We start from the raw sequence: 20,091 nt of genomic DNA on the forward strand, positions 1-20,091 counted from the left end.
CAGGGGCCTCTAAGCCTGTCTCCAGGGAGGTGGACCTGGGAGAAGTGAGGCCATGTCCTCCAGGCTCCAGTGTGATGACCCAGAGACTCCGACCTGGGTCGCCAGAGGCAGCCCTGTCCCAGAGGAAAAGGTGCGAGAAAGTGACCCAGCAGGCAGGGTCCCCCAGTGGGCCAGGGCTGGGCTTCTCCGTGGCCAGGAACCAGTCAGCAGAGAAGGATTGTATCTTCTGGGATTTGGGGTTGGGGGCCCTTCTGTTCCAAACAAATGCTGAAGCTGCGCTGAGGGTCTCGACTGGTGTTCATGGTACTTTGTGAGTGTCCACACCCCCTCTGGGTGGACACAGCTCTGTGGGGATCAGGTTTGTGCAAATGGGCAGAAGGTTCTCTTCCTTCTGGCATGTAGCCCAGGCCAGGCGCAGGCTTGGCAAGGTAGCCCAGGCCAGATCTCAGTCCCATTTGCCCCTTGTTGGAGGCTCTTGTGCAGTGAAAAACCTATGCAACTGTACATGGCGGCCCTGTTGGCTTCCTCTTCAAGAGTCAGCCAGGATTCATGCACTGACCTCACTTTCCTTTACAGTGTCCCCCCCTCCCCATTTTATTCTGGGCTGTAGGAACCAGGGTTAGGTCCAGATCCCCCAAACACAAGACTGGATGGGAAAGTGGGTCTGTGGGTCCCTCTTAGGGCTCAGACTCTGAAGGGTTCTTCTCTCAGTAACTTAGGGGTGCCGCCAGGCCGGGGGAACTGCCCACTCACCATGCCCCTGCCGTTTGACCTCATCTACACCGACTACCACGGCCTGCAGCAGATGAAGCAGCACATGGGACTCTCCTTCAGGAAGTACCGGTGAGAGGGCAGCGGGAGGGTGGTGACTGCCCACTGTTCCCCAAGGTGGGGTTGCACTGTCCCGGGTTCCAGGGTGGAGCGAAGGCTCACCTCCCATGCCCCCCACCCCCTACCTTCCTTCCCAGACAGCTCTGCCTCCTGGCTAGGGCTGACTTGGATGACAATTAATAAACCACAGCCAGGCGCTCCAGGGCCTCTCTGCTGCTGGGCAGGCTGGGGGGCGGCGGGGATGAGGTCAGGGCTGACCCTGCTGGAGAGGGCAGAGGAACAGCAGGGAGTGGTGGCGGGAAGATGGCACAGGATCAGGCATGACCCCTGCGTGTGAGGACCTAGCAACGCCCTCCGCACCCCTCCCCCGTCCGGCCCCCTCTTGGTGGGAGGAAGGCCAGTGCCAACGCTCCATCTCTCTGCAGCCAGCAGGATATGGGGTTTAATTTAGCACAGAGAGCCCTGCTATTTATTACATGTGCTGCAGCCTCATTGACTATCCCACATGATTTTATTAGGAAAAAAAGGGACAGGCAGCGTTATTGCTTTTATTATTAATGCATGTTCTCCGTGCACTCGGGGCCTCCTCCTCCCAACCCTGCCCCTTCTCTGGGGCGGGGAGGAGTGCTAACCGCAGCAGTCTGGACACTGCTAGGTCACCTGGAAGGACGCTGGGTGGGGGAGCGCCTTGGAGGGGCATCTGAGCCTCAGCGGTTTTCTTTAGGTGCCCACTCCTGGGGTGGCCGAGATGCAGGGAGAGGTTCTGGGCTCTGGCCTCAGGGTGGGACAGAGCCCCCATCGGCTGGGAGGCCCACCTGCAGTAGCCATTCTTGCAGAGACTTTGAGGCATGCCGTAGCTGGTTCCCTGGGGCCCTTCTCTTCTGCATGTCAGCCCAGAGAGGCCAGGCACTTCCTGGGGGTGTCAGGCTCCTGAGCAGAGGGGCTGGGGACTCCCTGCCCACGAAAGTGCAAATTGTGCAGGTGAATCCTGGGCAATGGGGAGGGCCCGCATTCCAGGAAGGGCCTCCCTTCTAGGCTCCCTTAGGGCAGCTGTAAAAACTGATAGTTTCTGAGTTAGTGGTCCATGGTTCACATAGCCTCTGAGATGATTCGGTGGTTGTTATCCCCCCTTTGACTGATGGGAAAGCTGACCCAGAGAGGTTAAGGCACTTGCCTGTGTTCCCACAGTCAGCTAGTCTCTGAGCCCAAGCCCTGACCACACATTGCACTACCCTGACCAGCCAACTTGGGGTTCCAGAGCCCATGGCCGGGGCCACCCCAGCCCAGGGAGACACCGGGAGATTGGTGACCCGGGTTCCTGGGGGGCGGGGTGGGGGCAGGTGCCGCATTCGGGTCATCGACACCTTTGGGACCGAACCTGCGTACAACCACGAAGAATACGCCACGCTGCATGGCTACCGGACCAACTGGGGCTACTGGAACCTCAACCCCAAGCAGTTCATGACCATGTTCCGTGAGTGTCCAGCCACCACACGGGGTGGGGCGGGCTGGGTGGGGCCTCTCCCAGGGGTGGGGAGGAGGCAGGTCCCATTCCTTCCTCTCCTTCCTTTCGGAGTCTATGTGGGGAGAGGGATGCATCCAGCCATCGGCCTTGGCTAAGAAAGCCTTGATCCCCTCTCAGCAAAGGTGTGAACCACAAAGGAAGCCTCTGGTGGTGTGTGGAGGGGGAGGGGCGGCCTGGGGTGGGGGTGGGGCGGCATGGGGTCTTTTCAATACCTGGAGGATGCAGCCTTTGTCCTCCTGGACCACAGGTTGCCCTCAGAGAGCAGCTGAGCACAGGGTTTCAGATCAAAGAGGATTCTGTGGCCTTCCAGAGGCATTCCAAAGTGATGGAGACTTAATGAGTGGTGAGGGGCAGCACAGAGAGGCTTTCTAAGCAGAGGAAACAGATGTAGTGAAGATGGACGTAGAAAGAACAGAAGGTTCTGGAAATGCAGGTGTTCCAGGAGGCTCCAACACTGGGGATGATGAGAAGTCAGGCTGCGGGTGGGGGCTGGAGCCGCTTCAGGCAAGGGAGGCCATTTGAGCTGAGCTTTCGAGATTTTCTAATGAGACTTTCAAATGTGTACACACTGACCTCCCCTCTTCCATGCAGCATGCTGAAAATAATTTAACCTTTTCTTGACAACTCAGGGTCAACGCTCTATCTCTCTGGCGTGAAGCCTGCCCTGCGGGGCCGGCGGAGGTGTGCAGAGCCGTGTCCCCTGCCAAGTGGCCCCTTGTCCTGTCGCTGTGTGATGTGGTGCTCTTTCTCCTAGTTGGGAGGCTGTCAGCTGTCACTTTTAATCGTTGTTAGGCTATCTGTCTCCCGCGGCATCTTGCACATCTAATTGGCGGCTCTTTGAAGGCTGTGGGTCAGAAAGTCAGACAAGCATCCTCATCAGGATTGTCTCTAAGTTAAGAGTGACTTTGGTTCCAAGCAGGGTCCCGAGGAATTTGCTTATAAGTAAAGTAGCTGATCTTTACTCAGTCCGTCAAGTGACTGCATCCCTTCTGGGTGTTTAGTGACTTCTTTTGTGTTACTCTTTAGGTTCTAGGCTGCATTAGAGGTAGATGAGATTTTTGAATAATACACAAGCTTGATTTGGAGAAGGAAATGGCAACTCACTCCAGTATTCTTGCCTGGAAAATCCCATGGTTAAAGGAGTCTGGCAAACTGCAGTCCTTGAGGTCATAAGAGTTGGACACGACTGAGTGACCAAACCACCACTAGTGGCTTGATTGGGAAGGTGGGACGTTTCCTTGAAGCCCAGATGAGGAAACTGAGGCCCAGAGAGGTGGAATGTCCTGTCTGAAGTCACATGGTTTTGTGGGTGCCAGACTCCCTCCCCGGGGCCCATTGCAGGGCTGCATGAGGCTTCTCCATGAGAAGAGTGACTGTCCCAACTGGTCATCTGGTGGCAATATGCTCCCAGCCGAGAGATTGGGGTGGGGTGCGTGGGTAGTGGTGGTGATGCCCTGACTGTAGAAATAGCCTATGTGACAACAGAGAGGAAAAACACAGGATCTGGAAGCAGAGAGGTGGCTCTTTAGCAACGACTCCTAAGTTTATATTGGATATGGTAATTTGAGAGTCACTGCATGTTCCTGAGCTGGGAAATGTCATGAAGACTCTTTTGGTTGTTGTTGTCATGCCATGTCGCTTGTGCTTTGCTTGCGGGATCTTAGTTCCCCAACCAGGGCAAACTCCTACTCATCCTCCAAAACCCCATGTCAAATGTCTCTCTCTCTCTCTTTTTTAATGTCTCTTCTTTTTACCAGCACTTTCACTAATCACCTTATCTATTCCAGGCAGAATGTGTTTATAACTCTTAAGCCTAATTCTGTTAAAGCATATATTGAAATATGAGTTATTTGCTTATACATTTATTTCCACTGATAGCTTAGGAAACACTCAAAAAGGAGTCACTGACTGATTTAACTTTATTTCCCTGGAGCCTATTGAGGTCTTCAGAAAATGTTAATTGATTGAATAAATTAAAGAAAGAGAGAAAGAAACACAGACTTGCCTGTCTTAATGATATCCTAAGTCCAGGAAGGAATTCATGAGCAGACCTCTTTCCAATCTAGCTGGTTGATTTACCCAAAGAGCCCCTGGGAGGCTGGCTGCCTCCCCCCACCTTGCCCTGTGCCCAGGAGCTCTTTTTCATGGTCCCTGTTATTTTAATTGGTTGCAATACTTCCCTGTCCCATGTCTACTAGTTTAGCTAATTTTTCTAAACCTGTCACTTCTCATGGAGTTGGCAAAATGAAATTTTCTTGAAAATGGAAGAAAATGATGAGCAGGAGGGAGGCCTGGTTGCAGCCCCAGCTGGAGCCAGAGAGTAAGTACAAAGGGTGGGGCTGGGGAGGCAAACTGAGTCAGGGAGAAGAGTCTGTCTGCCCTCCTGGGGCTTCTCCCCGGCCTCGGCAGAGCCTCCTGAGACAGGAGAGCTTCCTGAGCTCTCAGCATCACAGAAACAACTCCTGGCCTCCAGCCCCTCCCTGTCTCCACCCCCACCCCCAAGCCTCTGAAACCCTAGTGTGCGCGTAGTCGCTCAGTTTTGCCTGACTCTTTGCGACCCCATGGACAATGGAGCCTAGCGGGCTACAGTCCATGGGGATTCTCCAGGCAAGAATACTAGAGTGAGTTGCCACGCCCTCCTCCAGGGGATCTCCCCTAACCCAGGGATCGAACCCAGGTCTCCCGCATTTAAGTGGATTCTTTACCATCTGAGCCACCAGGAAAGCCCAAGAATATTGGAGTGGGTAACCTATCCTTTCTGCAGGGGATCTTCTTGAGCCAGGGATCAAACTGGGGTTTTCGGCATTGCAAGTGGATTATTTACCAGCTGAACCACCAGGGAAGCCCAGAGAGGAGATAATTTTGTTTTGCAGCCAGCAAAGACTTGTCCTTACAATGGTCAGATTTTCACACTCAAGAATCCATGAGCTTTCTGGATAGAAAACCACCACCTCTTCTAAGATGCACCAGATATTGATTAAGAATTCTGTGGGTATTGAGGGGGTTGGGTAGACATGCTATGTTAAATCTACACATCTGAATTAAAATATACATCCCAGGACTCCCCTGGCAGTCCAGGGGTTAAGACTCTGTGCTTCCACCTCAGGGTGAGTGACTTCGATCCCTGGTGGGGGAACCAAGATGCTACATGCCGAGTGGCACGGCCAAAAGAAAAAAAAAAGTATATCCCAATTACAGAAATGCTAAAATGTGAAAAACGTGCATCTGAAATGAAGAAAGGGGGTGTTTGGCCTCAGGGTTGTTCTGGGAAATCAAGGCCATATGGCTGCTGCCACCCTATTTCGCGCATGCAACCTCTCCCACCGGGAAGGTAGAGTAGGTGTAATTCGGTTCCATAGGCATTCTGCTCGAGGTCCTTTGCATGGAAGAGGGAGACCGTGGTCCTTGCAGATGGATGGCACCTGTGCCCACTCCTTTAGCCGGCCGCAGCAGACAGAGCTAATCAGTGACATGCCTGGAGCGTGGCGGAGGAACTGGAGCCGCAGCTGAAACGCACATCCTTGCCCCTGGTGCTCTGGGTTCTGGGAAGCGAGTCAGGGTGCGAATCCGCGCTTTGCCGGAGACCTAAGCAAGGCGGACAGGCCCGCAAAGGGAGGGCACTCAGACTCCAGAGAAGGCTCCCGGGAGGAGAGGAGGTGACATGCGAGTGGGGCCCTGAAGCGGAACACGGTTTTCTCATCGTGGAAAAGGGCAGTGGGCGCTTAAGCGAAGGGCAGGGGCAGAAGCTTGCAGGTGTGAACGCGAAGATGGGTCCGCTCCCATGGGCTGGGGACACAGACAGCTCCTGCCCTCTTAGATTCGACGGTAACACACGAACAAATCACTATGTACTGTCGTGTCTGATCAGTGAGTTCTGGGGCAAAAGATAAAGGAGGGAAAGGAGACGGAGAGGGGCTGGGGTCAGGAAAGACCTCTCAGTAGGGCCCCGTGAGCGCAGGTCTGCGTGGAGAGAGAGCGGGGAGGCAGTGAGAGATGCCGCGGAAGGGGGCCGGGGCCCCGATGGATGGATGCTCTCCCCAGCGCCCAACCAAAACCGCACCCCTTACCTCCTAGCCCCCTTCCACTTCCCCGCCAAACGGGTGTCCCCTCCGATGGGGCCAGTCTGGGTAAACCAGGGCATGCCCCTTCCTGACCTCGTGGTCTGGCTGCAGCTCACACCCCGGACAACTCCTTCATGGGCTTCGTGTCCGAGGAGCTCAACGACACAGAGAAGCAGCTCATCAAAGATGGCAAGGCCAGCAACATGGCGGTGGTGTACGGCAAGGAGGCGAGTATCTGGAAGGTGAGACCCGCCGCCCCCCAGCCCCCAGCACCAACCCTTGGCCTCCAGGAAGCTCCCACCCCCCGCCCAGCCCCGGAAGGTGGAAACGACCCCCCAAGTGGTCAAAAAAGAACTGCCATTGGAAATACCGCCCTGGGACTCCTGCCTCACTCCCCTCCCTGCCCCCACTCTGCAACAAATTCAAACGGCTTCATCCCCCACCCTCGCTGGTTTGGATCCACAAACAACCCACCAAAGGGGTTTAGGCTACATGTGGGGATTCTGGGGGTGGGAGGTAGGGGAGAAATAAGAGAGTACTAGGGATTGGAACCCCAGCTTTAGGGCAAAGTCCCTCCAAGAAGCGCCATCGGTGTGGGATGTTATCGCTCACCTGGCCACTGACCTGCTCTCTCTCCTCTTTTCTCTCTGCCCCCCTGGCAACGAGGCAGCTGCAGGTATGGTGACTGTTTGCCGCATGTTCCTTCCACCTCCTGCTGCTCCCCGCTCTCCGCAGGGCCTCCCCTGGGGGTGCTCCCAAGTTGGGGTTTCTGGGCTTGGTAGTGCCTGTGGATGGACCAGACCGAGGTGGGAGGAGGGTGATGGGGACATCGGGGTCTCAGGTGGGCTCTCTCTGGGGCCTGGAGGTCAGGGTGCAGCTCGGAGTGGAGCAGGGCAGCTCCTAGGATGGACAGCTGACCTAAGACAGGTGACATGAGGGGAGAGGTTAACAATAAAGATGCCCATCGTGGGAACCGTCAGGCAGCTCCCATACCCCATGTCAAGCTGTCACATGACCATCTTAGTTAATGATTCTCACGCTGTATGGATCAGGTCCGGCTGTTGAAGAAAAGCCCCGACTAACCGTGATTGAGACAAGAGGGAAGTGTGTCCTTTTTCCGCTGACGCTCCCCTGGGTGACTCGCTGTGTTTCGTGTTCATCTGCAGTCTTGCTTTGTGGTTTAAGCTGACCACAGGCAGTGCAGTCATTACATCTGCCCTTCAGTCGGTGATGTGGGGTGGGGGTGGGGGGGTGGAGGAGGAGGAAGGCCGGGTTTAGCATATCCCCAAACATTACACACAGCTCTGCGCCATATGGCCCCGTGGCTAGGTCTCAGTCCCGTGGCCACAGCCAGGGTTAGGGGACTTTGGAAGTAGGCGTGCTTTAGCCATATGTGCCCAGCTTAGCCCTGGAGTTCTGTGACTGAGGAAGGGGGAGGAATTAAGGGACATCTCATGATCTGTGCCAAGACAACCCTATGCGGTCTCAGCCGTGGTTGATACTCATCCAGCCAGAGCTTACTGTTGCCAGGTGCTCACATGTAGTTTCTCGCTTGACCATCAACTGTGGGGTTAGTATGACCAACTAGTTAAGTGGGTGGCGCTGGGATTCGAACCCACATCTAACTCCAGAGCCAGGACCCTTAATAGCCTCCTCGGTTATGACGCCTTGGATGGTGGCAGAGAGAAGCTCTGGAGGCTGGACTAAGGGTCCAAGCCCTGTCTGAGACATCAGTGTCCACCATGGAGTGTGGGGACAGAAGCAAGGGGTCATTTTCATATGATGCCAGACAAGCTGGCTGCCAGGATGCCTGGGGCACTGGGCAAGGGAGTGAGCACAGTGTCTGCTTGTGCCAGAGAACAGTGTTCAGAGACTGCCCCAAGAGAATGAGAGGTCATGAGCTCTGGGAAGAGAACGGTTTTATCTCGGGCTCAGGAGATTCTGGGATAGCCAGGAGCAATGCTACACAGCAAGAGACCTCAAAGAAACTGCTTCCAAAAAAGACATCTTTGCTCTGGTTTTTGTGACCAAAGGCAGGCAGAGGCGGCCGGGTGAAGAAAGGAATGGCAGCAGCATTCTGGGACAAATGCCATCCGGAGTTCAGGGGACCGGGTGGCAGAGAGGCGGAGGAGGAAGGAGAAGGTGCGGTTGTCACATCGTTAGGGCAACGGCAGCCGGGATCCGGGCGAGAGTTTTGATGACTTTTGTGTTGAGGAGGTTTGTTATCCTGGGTCCCCAGAGCTGGAGGCTAAGGCTTAGCTACTGCTATTTTATGAGAGTCTGTCCCAGGGATCGGGAGTGAGAGGATGGGAAAAAGACTGCTTATCCAGGTGCAGGGCAAATCCAGCCTTGCTGCTGGAGGAATCATTCTGGACATCAGAAGTGCCAGGTGGGGGACCTAAGCTCGCCTTTGCAAACTGCAACTCAGCTTTATTTTTTTTGTTTTTCCTCCTTAGGTTTACTGAGGTATAGTTGACAAAGAGAAATTGTATGTATTTAAGGTGTACAACATGATGGCTCGGTATACATATACATTGTGGAATGAGTACCGCCATCAAGCTAATTACCACATCCATCACCGTGCATACTTTGTGTGTGCCTGGTGAGAACATTTAAGGTTGACTCCCTGGGAAAATTTCAAGTATACAGTACAGTTTGAGTAACTATAGGCACCATGCTGGATGTTAAATCCCTGGGTTTATTCATTTCGTAACTGAAAGTTTGTCCGCTTTGACCGCCATGGTCCCGTTTCTCCCACCCCCAGCCCCTGACACTCACCACTCTACTGTTTCTATGAGATTGACTCTTTTCAATTCAAGAGATGAGATGAGTGAGATCCTACAGTTTGTCTTTTTCTGTGTCTTAATTAGCCTTTCTAAATGAAGTAGGATAGCCTAGAAACAAGAGAATAAAAGGATATCAGAGGACTTTATATGTATTAAGGGTAACTATTGTTTTGTAAAACTACATTTACACACATAAATACTCACATATGCATGTATGTGTATATATGATTAGGTGAAGAAAAGCTTGGTGAACAGTGCATGTGACATGAACCCATTTGTACATGTATGTGTGTGGTTTAAAGAAAATGTACATCCGCTTATCATGCATAAAAGATCTGAGGAAGGCACTTGAGACACTGTTAACAACAGCTGCTCTGGTAATGGGGTCAGGAAGTTGAATAGGGGCTTTGAAGACATTTTATTCACACATTACATCCTTGATTTGATATTTTTATGGGGGCATCAATTTATAATAAGTAATCCTTTTTACATTTGGTGTGATGACTGATATTATCTGACTCTGAATCTACTATTTTGTTAGTTGGTTTCTTTTTTCTTTTCTGTTTTAAAAAAATTTATGTATTTATTTATTTATTTTTGGCTGTGCCTTTGTTCCTTCGCGAGGGCTTTCTCTGGTTGCAGCAGGCAGGCTTGGTTGCCCTGGGGCATGTGGAATTTTCCTGGACCAGGGATCAAACTGTATCTCCTGCTTTGGCAGGCAGATTCTTAACCACTGAACCACCAGGGAAGTCCTCTTTTTCTTTTTCTCAGCTGTTTCATGTTTCCCCCCCTCACTTATCTTCTTTTACATTGATATATTTTTTAAAATCCACCTTCCTTTAGCTAATTATGTTCTCATATTCTTTTGGTTCTGGTTTTCTTAATGTTTTTGTATTCTTTCAGTTCAGTTCAGTTCAGTCGCTCAGTCGTGTCTGACTCTTTTTGCGACCCCCTGAATCGCAGCATGCCAGGCCTCCCTGTCCATCACCAGCTCCCGGAGTTTACTCAGGCTCATGCCCATCAAGTCGGTGATGCCATCCAGCCATCTCATCCTCTGTTGTCCCCTTCTCCTTCTGTCCCCAATCCCTCCCAGCATCAGGGTCTTTTCCAATGAGTCAACTGTTCGCATGAGGTGGCCAAAGTACTGGAGTTTCAACTTCAGCATCAGTCCTTCCAATGAACACCCAGGACTGATCTCCTTTGGGATGGACAGGTTGGATCTCCTTGCAGTCCAAGGGACTCTCAAGAGTCTTCTCCAATGGCTACCATAAAGATTATAACATCCATCCTTGACTTATCAAAGCCTAATATAAGTCAGTACTTTAAAGCTTTTATGGGGTTGTAAAAGAATCTTTAAATGTTTTATTTCTATTCTCTCCAACTGATATGCTCTTACGGTATTTTAATACTGTCCAAATATTTTATACCACACAATATATTAGTATTATTGTTGTTTTATAAAGTCAGTATTTATTTATGTTTACCCACATCTATCCTTTTTATTGATTTGTGTTCCTTCCTACGTCACTGAGATTCCATTTAGGATCATTGTCCTTCTCTAGAAGAAAGCACCCTAGTCTGGGTTTGCTCTGTTTTTTATTTTTCTAAAAATGTCTTAGTGGTTATGTTCATCATGTACAAATTCTAGCTTGTCCTCTGCCCTCTATCATTTGTGCTGACAAGTCAGTGTGGGTCTTATTGTTCCTTTAAAGGTAATTTGTGTGTGTGTGTTTCCCTTCGCCTGCTTTTGAGGCTTCTGTTTATTTGGTTTTCGGGAGTTTCACTAAAATAAGCCTCAGTGGTTTTTGTTGTTTGTTTGTTTTGTTTCTTATCCTACACGGAGTTTGTAGATCTTCTTGGCTCTGTAGTTTGAACTTTCACTAATTTTAGAAAGTTCTCAGCTACCATTTCTTTAAATATTGCTTCTGCCCCAGTGTCTCTCCTTTTTAAAAAAAAATTTGGCCAAGCTGCACAGCTTGTGGGATGATAGTTCCCCAACCAGGGATTGAATCCACACTCCCTGCATTGGAGGTCAGAGTCTTAACCATTGGACCGCCAGGGACATCCCTGTGATCCATTTTGAATTAAATTTTATATATGATATGAAGTATGGATTGAAGTACTTTTCCCCCTGTCCTTTAAAAACAGTTTTTTTTAATTTGTATTTTCTTCCCCTCTCCTTTCCGTTTTTCTTTTTGCATATGGATATCGAGTGATCTGTGACCGTTTGTTGAAAAGACTATGTCTTCCTCCACTGAAATGTCTTTGTGTCTTTGTCAGAAATCAATTGACCCCACATGTGTGGGTCTATTTCTGGACTGTCTGTTCTGTTCTATTGATCTATCTGTCTAACTAGATGCCAGCATCACAGTCTTGATTACTGTAGCTTTGTAATAAGTCTCGAGATCAGATAAGTCTGCCCACTTTCTTCTTTTTCAAAGTTATTTTGTGTGTTCTAGGTCCTTGCATTTCCAAATGAGTTTTCGAATTAGCTTGTCAATTTCTATAAAAATGCCTGCTGGGATGTTGATTGGGATTTCATTGGTTCCTTTTTTTCTTTTTTTCTTTTTTTTTTTGGAGTTAGGAGTGGTTCTGGAAAGTGAATATGAAAAATCGTAGAAATAACTTGATGTCAAGAATAATGTTCTCTTCCTCCAGAGAGGATTTTCTTTTATTCTTGGTTTACAACTGAGGCCCTTGCAATCCCAGATTGCCTTTTTTGTTTGTTTGTTTGTTTTTGGCTATGCTTAATGGCGTATGGCATCTTCGTTCCCCAGTCAAGGATTGAACCTATGCCCCCTGCATTGGAAGAGTGGACTCTTAACCACTGGACCGCCAGGGAAGTCCCCTAGATCACCTTAATCAGTGATAGTGATTGAGACCATTTTTAAAGAATTCAGCGTCTGTTAACTGTGCTTCTAGTTCTGGTCCACCCTTTCATTCATGATGTAATTTCTCAGAATTCCAACCCAAGGTGTAGTTTCCATCAACACTCCCTATCTTTGGTAGGCCTTGAACTTGGACTTTCATCTCCTAGGTCTGCTCAGCTGCCTAGATCCTACCCTTGGAATCAGCAGGTGGACCCTCCAGGAGGAAAACCAAACCCAACACTGGCCTCAACAGTCTCTTTTTCTCTTTCTCTCAAGTCTTGGCCTCGTAATTTTTCATTCTTTGTTAGACTTTCAGGGCAATCATAGATGTTTTTCCCATCTTTCCTGGTCATTCTCAGAGACAGGGCTGATCTGCATTACCCAATGTGTAAGGCCTTCTTGTGAAAAATTTATGCACTTTGAGTTTCAAAATGTGAATTGTTAATTATTTTAATACTTCTTGATAACATTCTTCAAGAGCTGTGGTTTATAAACTAATCCTGGGCTGGAGCTCCTGGTGGTCTGACTTCATGCTGACTGGTAGGACATGGGGAACCACGGGTTCTTTTTCTCTGACCCATTGATCTACTGGGAACCAGCATGCCCTGAAAAGACCTCTAAGCCCTGCCCTGATTCATGATCTTATAGCTACTTTCCGCTCAACTTATCCCTTCCTTTCTTCTGCAAGCCTCAAAAAACTCTAAAAAATAGAACCCAGCAGCTGATCCCATGCTTATTCCTACTGAGGTCCTACACCGACCACAGCTCCCAGCTCAGGACCCGGGCTGTAGGATCAGATGGGCGCCCAGGCGCTGAGGTGTGATCTATCCATCTATACTGCACACCTCTGCAGAGGTCCTCAGAGGTCATTAGGGTTCAGAGGAGGCCAAGTAGCTCCATTTGTTCAGTCACTAAGCATGTCCAACTCTTTATGACCCCATAAACTGCAGCACACCAGGCTCCCCTGTCCTTACCATCTCCCACTCAAACTCATGTCCATTGAGTTGGTGATGCCATCCAACTATCTCATCCTCTGTTGTCCCCTTCTCCTCCTGACCTCAGTCTTTCCTAGCATCAGTGTCTTTTCCAGTGAATCAGCTCTTCTCATCAGGTGGCCAAAGTATTGGAGCTTCAGCTTCAGTATCAATCCTTCCAGTGAATATTCAAGGTTGATTTCCTTTTGGATTGACTGGTTTGATCTCCTTGCTGTCCTAGAGCTCCCAAGAGTCTTCTCCAGCTCTACAATTCAAAAGCATCAGTTCTCTGGTGCTTAGCCTTCTTTTATGGTCCAACTCTCACATCCATACTTGACCACTGGAAAAGCCATAGCTTCAACTACGCAAACTTTTGGGTGCAATCGGATGTTGGTTTCTATGGGAGACGTTTGGAAGACAACAGGTCCATGGCTAAACAGGCCTAGGGCCCCTGGTCTAGTCCAACCTCCCTAACCTCACAGATAAAGAAACTGAGGTCCAGAGAGGAGAGGGGGGCGTCTTCAAGGTCACACAGCTGGTTAGGGACCAACCTGATACTAGGCCCATGTTTTCTGACTTCCCGACCAGTGATGTCTCTTCAGTGGACTCTGCCATCTGTGGTCAGAGCAAGGCCCCCATCTCCTCCTTCTCCTCTTCCAGGGGAAGGAGAAGTTCCTGAGCATTCTGAACAAGTACATGGAGATCCACGGCACTGTGTACTACGAGAGCCAGCGGCCCCCTGAAGTCCCGGCCTTTGTGAAGAACCATGGCCTCTTGCCGCAGCCTGAGTTCCAGCAGCTGCTGCGCAAGGCCAAAGTGAGCCCCACCCCTTCCTCCATCTTTACCTCAACCCGGCCATAGATGCCCAGGAGGGAGCCCATACATGCCTGCCACATCTGCCACCATCATTCATGCCCCCTTCTACATGTGGACATGCCCCTGCACACTCTGCTGCCCTGAACCTCGTGTCCAGGCCTCCGAGGTGTTAGTCGGAGCCAGGGTTAGAGATAGGGATACCCATCAGGGAAAGGGAGCTGGGTGGGGTTCATTGATGTGAAAAAAGAGTTGGGCTTCCCGCCTGCTGCCCCTTAACACCAGTCCAGACAACTCCTGGGTCAGGCGTGGGTTTAAGAGCCACTGAGGGGGTAGAAAGGCTAGGGGCAAAGGAAGGAGGAGCAGCCAGGCTAGAGTTCCATCAGGCCACTGACTGCTCCTGGAAGTCCCTGAAATGTGTCCTTGGAACATGATCCTGCTGTTGGGCCCTGAAGTGTCAGCTGAAGCTGGAAGGTCTCTAGGCAGCTGTGGTCCTCTCCTAATTAGGTCCTCTCCTAATTAGGTCCTCTCCTAATCTGACGATAGCTCCTTTCCTTAAGCATCTTGGATATGTATGGTGTGTATGTGTTAGGGTGGAAGAAGATACCTTTGTGCAGTGAGCAACCTCAACATCCTTACATGGCAACCCCAGATTCAGAATCACTTATATTATCTTCCAGGGGTCAACCCTATGAGCACTCCTACTAGTACAAGTCAGGTGCTGAATGAATGTCTTTTGGGTGAGTGAGTAAAGGTCCTTTGAGGTCAAATGTAGGAGTGACCTGAAGCCTTGTAAGCTTGGGAACCCTTGTTCTTCTCTTTCCTCTCCAAATCATAGTCTTTGGAGCAGGAAGAGGCCATTGATACTACCTAAAGAGACCTCCTCATTTCACAATGGCCAAGGCACACAGCTGGCCTGTGCTCCCTACTGCCCCGGTTGCCTCCTGTGAATGTCCTGACCTCAACCTCACCCCTAACTTCTTGGGGCTCCTGGGCTGTGATACCCAACCTTCCCTGATCATCATGCCACTTTGGTTCTGCAGCTTTTCATAGGGTTTGGCTTTCCCTATGAGGGCCCTGCCCCCCTGGAGGCCATCGCCAATGGCTGTGTCTTCCTGCAGTCCCGGTTCAGCCCACCCCACAGCTCCCTCAACCACGAGTTCTTCCGGGGCAAGCCCACCTCCAGAGAGGTGAGTGGGAAGGGCCTGAGCCCACATCCAGGGGCTCTGAGATGGGATCCCAAAGTTCCTGGAAGGGGAAAACTGAAGCCTGGGATGAAGGGAGAGATGGCCCAGATGGGTGGGGGCACCTCCCCTTCACCCAGCCCAGCTTGGCAGCACAGGGAGAAGCCGCCTGTCTCTGTGCCCTGGCTAGGTGTTCTCCCAGCATCCCTACGCAGAGAACTTCATTGGCAAGCCCCACGTGTGGACCGTCGACTACAACAACTCAGAGGAGTTTGAAGCAGCCATCCAGGCCATCATGACAACCCAGGTGAGGCTCGGATCCAGACAGGACCACCAATATCCTATACTTTGCGTCTTTGCTATAATTGGAAAAAGATGCTTCTCTTGGTGAATTCAGACTTGCAGCCTGGATTGGCAAATTTGCGCAGGGGCTCCACTCACCAACTTGGATGTGTGTGTGTTTGTCGAGGAAGTGGAGATGGAAATATGCTTTTGTGCAGTGGGCAGCCTGCACAACCTTACATGGCAGCCCTGGATCCAGAGTCACTTTTTGAATGTCTTTGGAGGCCAGGTCATGTTAGCATAAGATAGGTGCAGGGTGGTCTCCAGGATGAATGCGTGAAGGTCCCTTGGACTCTTGGTGTCTCTGTGGTCTTGGGCAGCACGTCTCAGTGCACACAGATCACCTGGGATCTTGTTAAAGCCCAGGTTCAGATTCAGCAGGTTGGGTGGGGCTGACGCCCTGCCTTTCAGACCAGATCTGGGGTGGCGCTGGTGGTGTCACCTTTGGGTAGCAAGTGGGTGGGGCATTTGTGTTTTCTCCAGCAAGTGGGTGTTGGGGGTTGTGTGTGGGAGGGGTCAGGGAGGGGCTTGTGGAGCTCAGCTCCTCTCCTGGCACCTCTGGCATCTGAGAGCTCCCTGTGTGTTCTCATGGTCCCTTTATATAGAGAAGAGGTCAGACTGTGTGAACAGGCTGGAGGTGGGGGTTTCTGCTTGCCACAGTCCCTCTGGACCCACTTCTTGCGGTAGCTCGGACCCCAGGCTGAGCCAAAATAACCACTCCTGCTGGGTCCTCTTCCCTGCCCAGTACCATGTTGTTCGTTCATTGAGTGTGCCCTCCCTGGGGGGATGTGTGGCTCAGGGTGGGCTTGTGGCAGAGTCAGAGAGCATGTGGGGCAGGGGCTCTATAAGGGAGAGCCATGCCCAGGAGGGCGCCCACCTGCCGGGGGAGCTGGGGGCACTGCTGGGCTCAGGGCAGAGGCCAGCAGGCATCGATCCCCCTGCGGTCTTTAATACTTAACTCTAGGTCCAGAGTTCTGCCTGGTTGTCCTGACCACAGGCAGGTTTGCGTTTTTTTTTTCTTTTTTTGAGGGGGGGGCACACCATGTGGCTTGTGGGATCTTAGTTCCCTAAACAAGAATTGAGCCCCATGTCCTAACCATTGGACTGCCAGGTTGGCATCTTTTAACACCTTCCTGCATCCCATGGGTCAGTCCCTCCCACTCAGCCCTCTCCACTTAGCCCACCCTCTCAGCAAATGGCCCCAGAGAGTCCCTTCCTCTACCCACTACACCCTTGTCCTTCCCTTCTGAGTGGGTGTGATTGTTTCTTTAGAGAAAGTGCCAAGGAAACTGCCGTGTTACAGCCTAGGTGCACCTCTAGTTGTGGCAGGCATGGCCAGGTTGACCTGCGAAGCAGCTGAACCCCGGGACCCTCCATCAGTGGTGCGGGGAGATTCCTCCGCCTGCTTCTGAAGCATCCACATAAGCAAATCCTCCTCTGTTGGGAGTTCCTCCAGGTCACAGACTGAGACTGGGTTCTACCAGGAGCTGACCCCAGACAGGGATTTGACTACAAGTAGTTTATTTGGGGGTGGTCCCAAGAAGGAAGGTTCTAGAGTGACAGTGAGTCAGGGTGTGTAATGGAGGTTACCTCTGCCTGCAGGCAGCTGGTGCTCAATGCTAGCAGGGACCTGTGAGAGGTAGGGTACTCAGATCCCGAGCTGTCCTACTGAGAAATGAGGAAACTGAGGTGTTCCTCCCCCAGCTCCATCCATCGCTGGATGGGGCGGGGGGTCAGCTCTAAACACGGGGCTGAGCAGGCACCTCCATGGAAGGTATGGGGGAGGGTGCTGTGGGATGCTACCCTGGAGGAAACCGCCCATCCTCTTCCCATTCCCTCTGCCTACCCCTTGCCAAAGTAATCATCCGAGGCTTCCACCCGGAGGTGGGAGCAGAGGTGGGGGTGAGAGGGGGACCTCCGAAGGCTTTTGTTCACCCTCAGGCTGCAGGTCTGGCCCCACCTCCAGGATCCCTCCCTGGAGAGAAACTCAGTGAGTGAGATCCCAGCCCTGTGGACACGGTTTTCCCAGCTGCAGACCTAAAATGCAGGGGGTGGGAGGGGGGTGGTCTGTGCAGGGGAGCCCGTTCATCTATTCACACGTTATTCTGGTTGGACACACAAGAAACTGATAATGTGCTGCCCCCAGGAAGGGTCTGAGCATCTGAGGTCAGAGGAAAACTTCCTTTGTCTTGTTTTCTCTTGATTTTTTAAAACCATGAACATCTGTTTAATTGCATTAATTAGTTAATTAAAAATCACAGGAACATAAGGGTCCAGGAACTAAGGTATTGCAGATTCACCAGGCTGACTCTTGTAGCTGGACTCCAAACCAGCCCAAGGCCCCTCTGCCTTTAACCAGCCCCACTCCTACCCCACCTCCCAGTTAGCCTGGAAGGTGTTTAAAATGCAGACTCTTGGGCCTGTCCCCAGCTTCTGATTTCAAAGAACCGGTGTGGCTCGGAGTCTGCGTTTTACTCTTTTTTTTTTTTTAATTTATTTTAATTGGAGGCTAATTACTTTACAATATTGTGGTTTTTGCCATACATTGACATGATCAGCCACGGGTGTACATGTGTCCCCCCCAACCCTGTCCCGATCGCCCCTCCCACCTCCCTCCCCATCCCATCCCTCTGGGTTGTCCCACAGCACCGGCTTTGAGTGCCCTGTTTCATGCATCGAACTTGGACTGGAGTCTGCATTTTAAACAAGCCCCCTGGGTAAATCTGATCATCCTAGTTTAGAAAACAGAGATAGCTGGCAGGAGCTCAGAGAGCGAATGAGGGCCGCCAGCGGGGGACACAGCTTCTTCTGCAAGTCGTGGGGCCTTTTGCAGGGAGAGGGAGGGGGAAGGGCCGAGACAGACCTGAGGCACCAGCCTGGCGGCCCCCACCCTTTGCCTGCCACCCCCACCCCCACAAGCAGCGAGGAGGCTCCAGGTGGGGGCTCTTTTCAGGTCTCCCAGCTTCGGTGGGTTTGCCCTTCAAGCATCTCTCTGTCCAGGGTGAGGCCATTCGAGGTGAGGGGAGGGAGAGGAGGGGAAGGGAGGTTGGGGGAGGGACGCCTGCTTTCTCCCAGCCCGCCGCGCTCATTATCACAGGCCGGTAATTCCAGCAGGACCAGCACCTGCCATTCTGTGAGACGGATCACTGTGCACACCTGTAATTAGACCTAATGGGGGTAATTTCCAGGCAGGCTGGCTTGTCCGGTGGGAGATTCACGGCAGGTGGGATGTGGCTGCTCTGAATGGTCCCCTCATTGGGAGGGGGGGCACAGCTTTGAATCACTGCGTGATGGGCTTCAAACCACAAGGGGGATAACTCGGTGGCTGCTGCTAGAGCAGGCAGTGACATTTGGAGGGGAAGTCTCTTCTCCAGGGGGTTTATTTATAACCAGGACTTGAAGCCTTGTACCCGAGGCGACTGGGGAACTGCTAGGGCAGCAGCTGGCGGCCGGGGCCTCGGCGGCCAGCAGCTCGGGCTGGGACTGACCGTGCAGAGCTCAGGGCTGAAAAGCTGTGCTGGTCGATGGGCTGTGAAGGATGTGGCTGGGTGTGGACACGGGGAATTCTCTGGGACCCCGGAACTGCCCCTGGATTAAAGACACCTGCTCCCAGTGCAGGTGAAGTGCGGATTGGGGCAAGGTCAAATGGGAGGGGTCTTGTCCCGAGACTCGGTCGTGATGGTGGCTGCCGCTTCCCAAGACCCTCCTCAGCTTGATGTTGGGCATGTCGCCCTGATCAGAGGCCTCAGGACAGGCCTGCGGCCCCTCAAGGTGGGGTCTCCAGGACCCAGGTCTCCAGGATTGGGCTCTGACTCCACCCACCTCTGATGAGAAGGAAGGGTGAGTGGGGGTGGGTTGGAGGGGGGGAGTGTGGCCTTGAGCAGACCTGCAAGATTTCACTGCCAGGGCTGAAGCTACCTGATTTCTGGTGCTGCTGGCTGGAAAATGGCATTAACAGGAGGTGGGCTGGCTGGGTGTGGTGCCAACACACACACACACACACACACACACACACGGTGATGGGGCAGGGGTGTTGAAGGCTAAAACAGATCTTTCTCTGAGTCTGAGATGGACTATCTCCCATGTCAGCCTGACCTTGCCTCCTGCCCACCTGGCCGATCTTTCCTCCAAGCTGGCTGTGTGCTGGGCCACTGGGCATTGGTGTAAACAGGGCAGGGATGCCAGGTAAGAAGAGTGGAGGAGAGGTGGGGGTCCCCACTCCAGGAGGCGGATTCCTCATCACGTCCTCTCTCTCTTCCCTTCACTTCTCGGGCCCCAGCTGCCAAATCTATCTGCTCCCATCAACCCCAGCATGCACTGCTCTGTAACTTTGATATTTAGGTGGACAGTATGTGGCCTTCGTTTGGGGCACCCTTGTTCATGGAGCTCCCAGATACCTGGTCTGGGCAGGAAGCTTCACAAATGTGATCTCATTCCATCAAGCTGAGAGATGCCTTGCGTTCCTTTGTGTGAACCTTCTGCATCCTGGGCAGGACACAGGCAGAGCCGAGATACTTTTCTGTTCTGTGACCACTTCCCTGGGGACCACTGTGTACCAGGCCCTGGGTGAAGCAACAGGTGGACAAGCATGGTCCCAGAACCCTGGGGCTCCTAACCTGAGGGAGACAAGGGACACATCAGAAATGATGACACAGGTGCCGGTTCTACTGGGGAAGTCTGGCATGGGGGCCAAGGAAATGGTCTT

At 51.9% G+C, this 20,091-nt stretch overlaps 1 protein-coding gene across 2 annotated transcripts in view; it reads left to right on the top strand.

Moving 5' to 3' along the window:
* The window catches only part of MGAT5B (alpha-1,6-mannosylglycoprotein 6-beta-N-acetylglucosaminyltransferase B), a 65,692-nt gene that overhangs the window by 43,409 nt on the left and 2,192 nt on the right, over positions 1 to 20,091 (top strand). Inside the window, exons 9-15 of one of the 2 annotated variants that reach the window (XM_065909680.1) lie at positions 712 to 843; positions 2,172 to 2,305; positions 6,529 to 6,659; positions 7,088 to 7,093; positions 13,708 to 13,863; positions 14,904 to 15,050; positions 15,235 to 15,351. In XM_065909680.1, coding sequence (XP_065765752.1) covers positions 712 to 843; positions 2,172 to 2,305; positions 6,529 to 6,659; positions 7,088 to 7,093; positions 13,708 to 13,863; positions 14,904 to 15,050; positions 15,235 to 15,351 — 823 coding nt within the window. The remainder of the gene's footprint in view (positions 1 to 711; positions 844 to 2,171; positions 2,306 to 6,528; positions 6,660 to 7,087; positions 7,094 to 13,707; positions 13,864 to 14,903; positions 15,051 to 15,234; positions 15,352 to 20,091) is intronic. The other variant, XM_065909679.1, reaches the window with a different exon arrangement.

The sequence above is a fragment of the Muntiacus reevesi genome, chromosome 18 (genome assembly GCF_963930625.1).
Source record: "Muntiacus reevesi chromosome 18, mMunRee1.1, whole genome shotgun sequence".
NCBI lineage: Eukaryota > Metazoa > Chordata > Mammalia > Artiodactyla > Cervidae > Muntiacus > Muntiacus reevesi.